Genomic DNA, 12,813 nt, shown 5'->3' with positions numbered 1-12,813 from the left:
GGAGCCCATTTTTGGACTTAAATTTTTTGACTTGTAGATGAGTATATATGGTAATTTTGAATTTCTTACTATGGCAAATATAGGTCTAGTGTAAATGGGCCCCGATCCTTTTGTAGATTTGTGAATGTTGTTTTAATTAGTTCTGATTCTCCTGGTTGGAGTTTGTTGTGGTTCAAATAATCTGCCATGATGTTGTGTGTTCCTTTCACTGTCAGTGATTGTAAGTTTCTTTTTGCCCAAGTTAACTGTTTGTTTGATTCCTCCACTAGTAGCATTGAATATAGTCAATTGTTTCATGATATATGCCCTGACAGTGATATTTTCTGTCCAAAACTGGACATGATGGCCCTTGACATATTTTGTGAATCTTTTTGAACTACCACTATTTTCTCAGCTAATTTTCCTTTTTTAACATGTTTAATATTTTCCCCCTCAAGGTGTGAGCTCTGCATCTGCCTGGACTCATTCCCCTGTTTCAATTCCTTTTAAGATATTTTTATCTCCTCAGAGGAGGATCCAGGCTACTGTCTGGTCACTTCCTCCCCTTTTTTGGTAATTTTAAATTGTTTGATCTGTAGACTGGGACGATCATCTGCCATCTGCCCGGTGTCTTTGTCCCCTTTTTCTATTTTATTGTTATTGGAGTCTTCAAAATTGGGGTGAGATTCAGGCAACTGCCTGGTTTCTTTACCCCTGCTATCTTGTACATCATTCGAGTCTACAATAATGGGGTGAAACCTAGGCAACTGCCAGGTTTTTTTGCCCCTTGTTGCTTTAATTTTGTTCAATTCAGTCATCCCAGATTGAGATCCCATCGACTGTCCAGACTCTCTCATTTTCTTTGTCATAATTTTTTTTGCTTCTGTTTACATTGCAGCCCTTCAGGCATAACCTTCTTTCTCTTAATCACCCTTTCCTCCACTGCACTGTCACTTGACTCAAATATCTTTCTTAGATCCTCCATTCCTATTTCCCAATTCACTGACTCTCTAGATTCAACTTCTTATTTTATAAGGGGAAGGGTTGCCTCCATCTCGATGGTACGGCAGGTAAATAAAAACCGAGGGAGAAGGGCATTAGAAGTCTTAATGAAACAAATTTAACTGTTTAGAATTCTGATTCCTGCCTCATGGATGGTGCATGGGGATAAACCCAAGGAGAGTGGATTGATCCTCCTGCTGTCCTGAGAATGATAATGTTTCTCGTTGTCCTGGACCCTTAGATAATTTTTGTTTGATGTTGCCATGGGCACATGAAGATATGCCTCCTTCAGGTCTATTGCAGACATCTAGTCCTCTAGTTCTAGGCTGTCCTTTTATTGTTTGTAGTGTCTCCATTTTGAATCTGCAATAACACACAAATTCATTGAAATATTTCAGATTCAAAATGGAATGGTAAGTTCCATTTGCTTTTGGTACTATAAAGAATATTGCAGTGATGGCGAACCTATGGCACACGTGCCAGAGGTGGCACTCAGAGCCCTCTCTGTGGGCACATGTGTCATCTCCCCAGCACAGAGTTTGTTACTAGAAAGCCAGAGGGACATGGCACTTTTCAATTAATAAGTGGGGTTTGGGTTACAGTTTGGGCACTCGGCCTCTAAAAGGTTCACCATCACTGGAATATTGTGTATACTTTAAATAATGCTGGCAATGTGGAACTTTCTCTACTGCTTCTATTGGAATTAAATGATAAATTTCAGTCAAGATAAAGAAGAAACAACAGAAAAGTTTTTCACAACTTAGAATAAGTGGCTATAAAAAGTGTCAGACTTGAAAGCTCTTCAACTGGCAAGGGTTGAAAGAAAAAACTGAGGAGGGAGAAAGAGGGCTCAGTGGTTACAAGGTAACAAAACTTTGGGTTTCTGACTTTCAAACTGGGATAAGGGATACAACCCCATGTTATTGTGGATTGCTCATGTGCAACATCCAAAGAATCTTGTTTCTTGTAATCTAAATCCAGTCATTCAGGTTCTACTGCTTGGATCAGCAGAAAACAAGCTTGATCCATTTTCCATGTCACAACTTTTGAGATATAAAGATGACTGTGGAGGCGATACAGACAGCCCAAAAGGGACGGCTTAAAGCCACCCCTTTTAGGCTGGATTGGGGTCAGGGCAAACAGATGCCTGGCCCCAATCCAGCCAGAATCCACTCCCCAAAAGAGTGAATAAGATCCACTCCTTTTTGGGGCTGAAAAAAAGCCATCCCTTCCCCCACAGAGCCAGCTTTTCCCTTTGAAAAACCTGGCTCTGGGGAAAGTGGTGTCTATATCCTACACCCCCAAGTGGGACAGAAGCCGGCTGGTGTGTACTCACCAGTCTGATTTTGATCCCGCTTGGGAGCATGGTGTGTCTAAATGCCATGTCCCCAAGTGGGCTTAAATAGGCTGTCTGTACAGCCCCCAATTATCATTTCTCAATCATCTGTCCTCCACAATAAACATACTGAACTTCCTAAAAGGACTTGACTTCTAGACCCTTTAGCAAATAATGATTTCAGTTTAATTTCAGTTTTTGCAGCCTTGTGATATATACAAATGATGGCATATGTGCCCTCTTAGAATCGTAGAGTTGGAAGAGACCACTAGGGCCCTCTTGATCCTTGTCTTTTTTTTCTTTTGGCTAATATATATATATATATATATATATATATATATATATATATATATATAATCTTTATTTCAGCCAACAGGCCATTAGATAACAAAGTGTGTATAAAATGCATAAAACATATAAAGCTTATTAAAATGGGGCTATAAAACAGATATTCATGACGTACTTGTAATATGTACATTTGTATATATACAGAAGCACTCACAGATGCATTAGATAATACCAAGCCGTAAAACACAAGGCCAAAATGGATATTTGTTTGGGTATTCGAAATATAAAAGATAAGGCTGTTCATTTAGTTTGGGTCATAATCTTACGTGTTTTAACAGCAGAGAAAAGGAACTTTGCCACTACTTCTGTTTTGCTTTTCTTAGAATCGTTTAACAGGTACTCCAAGTAAGATAATAAGATCTAATAAGAACTAGCAAGGGTGAAGTAGGGCTTTGAGATTGACTGCGTGGGCAGAGAGAATGGTCAATGCCCCTTAATAAAAGAAAATGCTGCCTGCTGCTTTTAGGGTGCAGTAGTGTAGTTGCTCCAAGTTGGGGGTGTACATTATACACTCTATAGTGCTTCACAACTATGAGCTTGTTGTGAATATTCCAGGAGTTGCAGTAAAAAACTCAGAGGGTTGTGGCAAGAAAAGTTCTGATACTAATTATGCAGACCCAATCCAGTCTGGGTTCTGGCTTGCCTATACGACTGAACTGGCCTTGGCCACCCTAATTAATTATATGTTGAATGGTGAAATGAACCGACATGTACTCTTCCACACACATCTTCGATAACCTTCAACCTTCTGAAAAATATTAATTACAACTTAGAAACTGCCAAAGTAACCTAATAGTATACTGGCATAACAATGAAATTTTAGAAATTGAAAATTTGTCCACAAGATAAACCACCAAAATTGTACCACCACACATCACTGTCCTTTATTACTTTATTACCAATGCAGGAGTGAACCGAGCAGAAGAGATTCAATTCATGAGACAACTTGTTTCCCACCCCTGAAAATTATACCAGTATATTTTTTAAAAAATCTACAACATACCATTTGAAGTGCTGTAAGTTCTTCTGTTAACTGGGAAATCTGTATATTATATCTTTTTCTTTCATTTTCTACCTAGTTTTTTTTTTTAAAAATAGAATAAACATTATTTCATGTGCAATGGTTATTTGCTTCCAATTATACAGTACATTACTAGATTTTAAAAAAACCACTTACAATTGGATTAAGAGTGACACATATAGAAGGGTAAAATTAACAGAAAAATTGTAGTTCTAATCTATGCATTCCAATGCCAAGTAATATATCCTAAATACTATACTGTGTCCTAAATTAAGCGTTCCTAGAGACACAGTGGTTCTGAGTCTGTAGCCCTGTAGCTGCTTTGGACTTCAATTCCAAGAAAAACTATCCAGAATGGTGATGGTGAGGGATTCTGGGAGATGAAGTCCAAAACATCTGGAGATGATTCCTCATTCTGATCTTTAAGGACATACAGTAGGTAACTCAATGTTGTTGCTGTGTGCCTTCAAGTCCTTTTCAACTAATGCCAGCCCTAAGGCAACTCTATCATGGGGTTTTCTTGGCAAGCTATTTTCTTGGGGGTTGTCTTTGCCTTCCTCTGAGGGTACAAGCGCATGGTTTACCCAAGGTCTCCCACTGGGTTTTGATGGCTGAATGGGGATTTGAACTCTGGTCCCCAAAGCAGTAGTCCAGCACTCAAACAGCTACACCATGCTGGCTTGTTTCAGGCTCTACAAGGGTTCAAAAATAACTCCAATGACAAAATAAGAAGACTGATCATAATTATTTCTGTCACAGTAGACTTTCAGGAAAGAAGACAATGCTCAATAAGTGGAAGGCAATAGGAAAAGATTGCAGGTGGAGTGATTCAGTCAGAGTAGCCACAGCCCCGAGTTTGCAAGACCTGAGCAGGGCTGTTGACTTGGGATCTTGGTGGGCTCTCATTCATAGGGTTGCCATTAAGACAACATCAACTGGATGACAAAAAAGAAGAGTAGCAACAACAAAGGCTTTTAGGACTGTAAGACGATTGCTGCAAAATTACAGTTCTGTTCATTCTTAGATATTCAAACTTATCTACAATTCTCTTATTTCAAACTGCTTCCCAAAATGAAAACCACAGAGTAATGGACCTGTTGCTACAAAGCCATTACTGAGTTCACTGAAGTACAGGAATATGTTGGATATCTTAATGTAGCCATAGAACATGAATCTATGGCTTCCATGTTTAGAGTTGTAGTCCTACTAATTTTGTTTACAAGAAAAAGAAAGAAATTTTTAAGTATCATAACTCACTTCTTTTCTAGTTCTTGAAGCAGCATCTTGAAGCAGCTGAGAAACTGCTTCCTTCATATTTTTTATTTCCTCTTCCTTTTGTTTTTCAGCTATCATTGCCTATGGCAGTGGAATTTTAAAAAATCAATTAAATACAAATCAGATGATTATCATGAATAATATGTTGATACAAACTTAGGCAATTTTTTTTTGTGAAATAGAAATTACAATGCTTTCTTAACTGAACCAAAACACTCCATCTTCAATAAAAGTGTTCCTTGAGCTTTGGAATTGTTTGTATTTCTTACTTAGGATCATTCTAACTCAAGTTAAATGTATGCTGTTGCTTTATATATTTTAACTTTTGTTATTCCCATAGTGTAAATACAAAAAGTACTTTGAATACTCTTGACTGTATGCTATGATTAAATTTTGTTTAAAAGTGCTTGGTAATACTTTTCTCTTCTATTCTAAACCAAAGATATAATTTAACTTCTCAGAAGATCACTATCTCTTTTGATAAGGAACCTATATGGCAATTTTGTAATAACTACTTATGCCACTGTTGTACTTTTTCTGAGATTACTATTTTGTAAGAGACATATTGTTTTAGAATTGCAGAGATTACTTCTACCCATGTGACAGCCATGAGTTTCAAACCTGAAGTGCTGCTCTTCCTTTATACCGTATTTTCCGGTGTTTAAGACGACTTTTTAGCCCCGTCTTATACGACGGGTTAAGTGTTCGGCGGCCTCCACAGAGACAGGCAAATGGCGTAGCCACCTCTCTGTTTCCAGGGGAGTCCTTGCGGGTTCCTATCCCAGCAGGCACCATGGCCAGGCTCTCTCTTTCTCGCCGCCATTGCTAGTTTCAGGGACTGGAAGCCGGAAAAGGTGGCGGAGAAGCGGCTCCAGAGCCAGTCCGGCGGGAGAGGGATGGCCGGGCTGAGGGCAAGAGCCGGCCCCTTATGCCTCGCTGCTGCTGCCACCCAGAATACTCCACTCCAGTGGCTTCTTCCGCAGTGTCGAATGCCCTTTTGGGCCGGACTGCAGGACGCCCTACTGCCACTTCCGACACCTGCCTTCCAGGCCTCCACACAGGCCTCCTCAAGCTGGTGTATGTGGGCACCAGACCCTCTTAATTCGGCCTATAGTAGGCCAGGGCGCTGCCTGCATGCGAGTTGGGGATTGTCTTATACACCAGAAAATATGTTACTTTATGCCCTTTCCTTTTGGGTAACAACCCTGCGCCTCCCAATGCCTATCCTAGGATTAGGAAGACAAGGGGACTGCCCCCTTCTTTCTGTTGCTGCCGCCACCCTCACTTTGTGCAGCAGTAATCCAGTCAGTGGCATCTACCTCAGCCATGCTCAGGTAGCTACTGCCTCCTCTTCTGCCTCAAATTCTCATGTATGAATATGGCAGTGGCCCAGGCCTACTCTTTCCTCTCATCTATGCTGGCCCTAAAGCAAAAGGAATGTGAGCTGGCCAACTTGGTTGCTGTTCCCAGGGTGACCAGATGCAAAAGGAGCAGCAATCAAGAAGCCTCTTGCTTGTGCTGGCCCTGTGCTGCAAGGCTGGCATAGGTGAGCAGCCTCTTGGTCACTGCTAAGCAAGCTGCTTGGTTGTTGCTCCCCAGATGATTAGGTGCAGAGGGAGAATAAGCTTCTCCCTGGTGAGGAATGACACTCAATCCTTCTTTGCAGGGATGGGGAAGGGCAGAGTTGGTTTCCCCCTTTTCTCCCTGGCGAGGAAGGACTCTCAGTCTTCCTTTGCCAGGGTGAAAAGGGCCCCTGGATATTCTTCTCCCTTCCTCCCTAGAGATGTGCCTTCCCCACACAGCTTCAAGTCGTCCCCCCCCCCCAAACATTGCTTCTCCTGTTACCTCTCATTCTGTCCTGTAAGAGAAAGCAGGAGTAAAGCATAGCTCCAACCTGCCAGCCAAGTCCAACAAAGCTTAAACAGGGTCCCAAATTTGAAAGCCCCCTTTTGCTGCTGTTTCTCTCCTGCTACCAAGTGCTCTAACCCCTCACTCCAGTCAGTCACTCTGTTCCAAAACAATGCTACTCTGAGCCATAGAAATAATACCCTGCACCCAAGCCTCATTAGTTTCCCAGCTGCCACTATTGGCAAAAATGCAGATGAGGGAGTGAGCTTGTGCAGGCAGATGAAGAGTTGGAGACACCACCACAAAAAGCAATCAGCATTGGCTGCACAATGGTTTTAGGGAAATTTAAATTAACCCTAATCCTCACCATGGTCCTAAAGGCCTCTAGTTCCCCTTGTCTTTTTTGTGTGCCAACAGTTCGACTGAATGTCCTCCTCCTGCCCCCTTGCTTCTCCACCCCCCCCCCCGCTTTCCATCATCCTCAGGGGGGTGTATTGCCCACTTTAGGAATAATTGAGCTAGATTATTTTTATACAGGCAAAAAGCTAAGAAGTTGAGACACAGGGCCAAAGGTTATAAAAAGCAGCAATAAAATTTCATTTCTCAATTACAGCTATAAAGTTTCTTCCTTGAGATTTGTTTAAACCCATTGGTCTGAGCCATGTTTCTTTGCTGCTTTGGACCATTTTCTAATCCTTGGATTTTCATGAGAATTCAGACCATAGTGGGAACGAAGAGGATGGAAAACCCAATGGACTTAATCCAGTTACAGAATATTCAGATATGCAAAACTGGCACCTTAGAGCTTTTCTCACCTGACTCTTTTGTAGATTAGCTTCTTCTAACAGTTGCAAGCTATCACGGACCTTTTCCACAGCAACATATTTCTCCCCTTCTATCTCCACACACTTTTTTTGTAGCTCCTGGATTTGTTTTTCTAAGGTTGATCTTTCGGTCCGTAGAACTTCAGAATCTTTGGCAGTGACACAAAGTCTGCATATTGAAACCATGACTATTTAACAGAAAAGACCTAAGTCTTACCCAGGTTGAAGCCACAATCACTGTCAGATCTTGTAACCGAGAGGACACAATGACTTCCTATGTCTGGCATGGATCAACCTCGCTGGGTCATATAGGATTACTATCTAAAGATAATTCTCAGTCTTCCTCTGTGTCATAAAGCCTAGATTCCAGGTGCCCAGGAATGCTTCCCTCAAGCCTCAGCACAAAATTAATTTGAAAACAAATTCTCCCAAATAAAAGTGCATGGTCTGAGCCCAGCCCAATAATAAATCATAATTATGTTTCCTAGGTGCAAAGCGTCTTCTGTAAGAGAATTTATTGAAGAGGCCTGACAGAGAATTAACCATGTTTGACTCACCATAATAATGATGAATGATGCAGCATAAACTACATGGATCTAATTGGAGGTATTTCATACTTAATGCTCAATTATCCCCACTGGTGAGGATCCAAGATTGCACCAGGCAGAAAAGACTTTTGCTTAAAGCTATTTTTGTTATTCTTAACAGCAACTCCCAAGCATAGAAAACTTTTTGTCATAGTGAAATGTACAAATCAATTTGTCATCTCACTTGAAGCAGTGAACTGACAGCAAAAGTTAAGGACAATGGTTGTCCATTTAATGTGAAACCATCAAGGATGACCACATTGGTTTGTTCATGTCAAAATGGATCTCTTCTGACAGGCCTTAGCATTTCAGCCGCCTCCCATTGGCTACCCTGTCTTGTCCGTTTTTAATAATCTTAACTGTATTGTTTTATTGGGTCACATATTGAGAGAAAGGTGGGATATAAATAAAATTCATAAATAAATTAAAATTGTTTAATGTTCTACCTTGTCTCCAGCTGTTTTATGCTAGACTGCAACTGCTGCAAACGCTTATCAGATGCACCCTCTCTTTCCTGAGCAGCTAACACTTCTTCTTCCTAGAAAGCACAGAAATCATTGAAACAGTTTTATCATAAGAACATCAAAACCCACACATCTTCTTTTTGCAACAGCGCCACTAGCTACCAGTCTGTTTCCAGGCACACTTCAAACTGCTGGTGATGATGACCTATAAAACTTTAGGTCCAAGCTATTTGAAGGACAATATTGCCCTCCATGTGTCCATTACAGCTCTAAAATGTTTTGTACAAACTCAGTTCTCTTCCCACCACCTTCTCAGGCTCGTTTGGTGGGAATGAGAGAGAGATCCTTCTCGATGACTCCACTCAGGCTCCTTTCATAGGGAGGTCAAGAGGGCTACATTCTTGCTTTCCTTCTGACATTTTTGTGCTATCAAGCTGGAGAAACTAACTGCAATGGGCTTTTAATGCTGTGATATTTTTATGGCTTGTATATAGTATTTTAATTTTAAAGTTTTTATCTAAAAATTGTTTGTTTTAAAATAATTTGTATATTTATACTTTTATTAAATTTTAAAGAGTTTTTAATCTATTTTTAAAAATGCTATATGTCTTGAGTCTCATTACTGTGCGAAAGGTGGTATTAAATAATGGTGAAAGGTGAACTAAATAATAATAGTGTTACCACCACCAATAATAGTAACAGCAATAACAACAACCACCTTCACCATTGGGTCCAATAAAATAAAATATGGTTTAAGTTTTAAACTAGATATTACACTGTACCTTTCTGGCCAGCTGGGCACGGAGTTCCTCAGTGAGTCTGATCATTTCATCAACCTTTGCTGCAGCTGTTCTCAAGTCCAATTTGGATTGTCTGCATGGAAAAAGATATTGTTTTGTATCTCACTGGCCCACTTGCTATATTAATAACTTCCAAGTGTGCTACTGAAGCCACTTTTATATAGCAAACCTTCAATCGGTACTACAATGTCTATAACCAGTTCACCTTACAGAGAGTCCTCTACAACTGGACAGCGCCCCTCATGTAGTGTACGTATGACTTTCTATTACATTGACACCTCATGTTATAGCAACAGCAAATATTTACTGCTGCTGTAGGAATATTTTCTTTATATCTACAAAAGTCTGAACAGAGCTGAAAAGTTGCTAACAGACTTACACCTTGCCATATAGCTGAAAACATTCAGTGGACAATATAGAACAGTGGTTCCCAACCTTCCTAATGCCGCAACCCTTTAATACAGTTCCTCATGTTGTGGTGACCCAAACCCATGAAATCATTTTCATTGGTACTTCATAACTGTAATTAAATAGGTGTTTTCCAATGGCCTTAGGCGACCCCCATGAAAGGGGTCCCGATCCACAGGTTGGGAACCACTGATATAGAATAAGCCACTATGTTGATGTGTTTAGTTCTGCTGCAGACAGAATTACAGTGAAATATTTATTTACTCTCATTACTGTTACATATGCAAAAATAAGCCCTTAAGGCTTTAGCAATCAATTATTTATGCAAGTTTTGTCTACTACTGAGTGATATAGAATACAATTGCATTTTTACTTCTAAGGCAATTTAAGAACATACCTAAATCAACCATAATATAAAGGTGATGAAAACCTTTCTTTCAAGGATGATCTGAATTATTTTACTACTTTCCTTGAAACCACATAAATCAGTGGTCCTGAAATCTTTTTTGCCACCCAACGTAGTATGTGAATAAAAATATTTTGTTTGTTTAATGTGCATATTTTCATTTGCATTCATGCATACTCATATTTTAACATTTGATAAGGAAATAACAGTGATCAAATCAGAACAGTTTTATTTTATTCAATATTGAACTATGTTTACACATACACAGCCACACTCACATGCACCAATGTTCACACTCAGTCATGTTATTTCATTTTGTTTCAAACATATATTCTTATACAATCACACAGAAACATTCATTCTCTTATGTATATACAAGTATACATACGTGCCTCTGCATGTAAAAAAAGATGAAGAGTGTGACTGGGTTTGGGAGAGAGAATTTGTGTGAAAGACTTATGTGTGAATGAATGTATCTGAGGGAGAGAGAATAAGAAAAAGAGCATTACTGACTGTGAGAGAAAATTTAGTGTCTGAGAGATCTCACACACTGAGGGACGTACCATGGATGTGAGAAAGAATGCTATATGACAGTGACAGCAAAATAATGTCAGTGTACATGTATGACAGAAAATTAGTATGTGAGAGTTTGAGAATGTGTGAATCAGTGTCTGTGAGGAAAGCAGGGAGACCATGATTTGAGAGTGTTTGCAGGAATTAAATGGCTAAGAAGGTTTGAGGGAGAAAGCAAGCAAGAAAAATATGCAGTTGAACATGTGTGTGCATGTGAGCAAGAGGTTTGTGTGTGTGTCAAAAACAAAGACTAAAAGGAACCTTGTGGAGAACCTTTCAGTAAGACTGAAAGCAATTCCTCTCAGAGAAATGGGTCAGCAGGTCAGAGAATTAGTCTGAACAGACCAGAGAGTGTGAGAAAGAAAAAAAGCAAGAGGAACAGTATGACTGAATGTGAGAAAAAACAAGTATACATGTGGGAATGCCTGGGTGGGCAGAGAAATGGAGCCTCTTGAAAGCTGGTTCTGCTGGGCTCCTAAATTTTCCGATACCCTGCCGCCTCCAGTAGCTGCCCAAAGTTCTCTTTATCTGTTATTCCTCTACCTGAGCCCCATCCATCTCCTGCCTTGGCCATCCAACTGGACCAGCTTGACCGCCTGCAAGTGGGCATCCCCGGTTGGCCAGACAGCCCAGATGATGAAGGTGGTGGTGTAGAGCAGCAACACTATGCTCCGGTGGCTTGCATGAACTAGTGCACTTGCCCCACTTTGGCCAATCAGTCCAACATGTTGTTCGTTCAGAAGCAGAGCCACAGAAAATGCTCCTCCTCTGCCTCTGAGACAGCCACCCAGTGCCAGGTGCACTAGCCTCCACCGCCATCAGAGGGCATAGCAATGCTGCCTCTCCTTTAGCCACTGTGTACTTAGGATGCACTGGACTGAGCACAAGTGCTGTTTGAGGCTATCACAGTGTTTTGTTTTGGGAACTGGGACAGTGATGGGATAGGTGAGGGAAGAAGAAATGGTGACTTGAGACGAGCCCTGCCAGAGGCTCAACAGTGAAAAACATTCCCTCGGAATGTGGTGGAGTCTCCTCCTTTGGAGTTTTTTAAACAGTCTGGATGCTCTAATTCTGTGTTTCTGAATGGCAGGGGGTTGGATTGGATAATTTAGATCCATTTCAATCTTGCTTTAAAATTGAAAATATGCACAACCATCACATTTCAATCATAATGGAAGTGAACTCAAAATAATTATTACAAAATCTCCAAACAACTATTAGCTTGTATCCAAGGGCACTTCTGTGCAAACAGTCTCCTTCCTTGGAGGTCTTTAAGCAGAGGCTGGATGGTCATCTGTCGGGGATGCTTTGATTGTGATTTCCTGCTTAGCAGGGGGTTGGACTGGATGGTCTCTTCCAACTTTATGATTCTATTCCTCCCCATGCATGGAGTGGCTGATTCTTATTGCTTCTTTCCCTGGGAATGCAATAAGAACTAAGAAGCAAACAGTTTCTGCATGGGCTCACCATCTGCATATACACAAAGTAAGTGGCAAATCAAACATGACACCAACCTCATACTTACTTCAGCTTCTAAAATGACTTGGGGACCCCGTGTTATAGTACTGGATGCAGTAGGAGGGATAAATAGGGTAGAATACCAGTTTTTATTATTACTGCGATATAGTTTATTGAACAAAACATAAAATCATTAGAGCTCACAAGGTACAGGTAAGTTAGAAGATTCGTTTATACCTCTGTTGCTTGCGCAACTGTTCCAGCTCTACATTCTGTTCCATTACAGTCTTCAGAAATACCTGATTAATCTAGATGGAGAAATTGTTAAATTGCATTTTATATTATATGGAAAAATTTAATATGTCTTTCAAGAAGAATACTCTTTGTTATCAAAGATATACCGCATATACTTGTGTATAAGTCGGCATAATGTAAATTGAGGTCAGGTTTGGGGGCCCAAATTATGGATTTTGATATGACCTAC

General features: G+C 40.3%; 1 protein-coding gene across 5 annotated transcripts in view; it reads right to left on the bottom strand.

Moving 5' to 3' along the window:
• Positions 1-12,813, bottom strand: part of SCLT1 (sodium channel and clathrin linker 1) — a 76,564-nt gene that overhangs the window by 43,412 nt on the left and 20,339 nt on the right. For 4 of the 5 annotated variants that reach the window (XM_089525805.1, XM_089525810.1, XM_089525808.1 and 1 more), the window contains 6 exons: positions 12,567-12,637; positions 9,467-9,557; positions 8,667-8,758; positions 7,625-7,802; positions 4,944-5,042; positions 3,669-3,740 (listed from right to left, as the gene is read on the bottom strand). In XM_089525805.1, the coding sequence (XP_089381931.1) occupies positions 3,669-3,740; positions 4,944-5,042; positions 7,625-7,802; positions 8,667-8,758; positions 9,467-9,557; positions 12,567-12,637 (603 nt within the window). The remainder of the gene's footprint in view (positions 1-3,668; positions 3,741-4,943; positions 5,043-7,624; positions 7,803-8,666; positions 8,759-9,466; positions 9,558-12,566; positions 12,638-12,813) is intronic. The other variant, XM_089525806.1, reaches the window with a different exon arrangement.

Source organism: Sceloporus occidentalis, unplaced genomic scaffold (genome assembly GCF_023333645.1).
Source record: "Sceloporus occidentalis isolate IW3139 unplaced genomic scaffold, rSceOcc1.0.p SCAF_5, whole genome shotgun sequence".
In the NCBI taxonomy this organism is placed as follows: domain Eukaryota; kingdom Metazoa; phylum Chordata; class Lepidosauria; order Squamata; family Phrynosomatidae; genus Sceloporus; species Sceloporus occidentalis.
The sequence above is the reverse complement of the archived record's forward strand: the minus strand, read 5'-3'. Positions and strand labels throughout refer to the sequence as shown.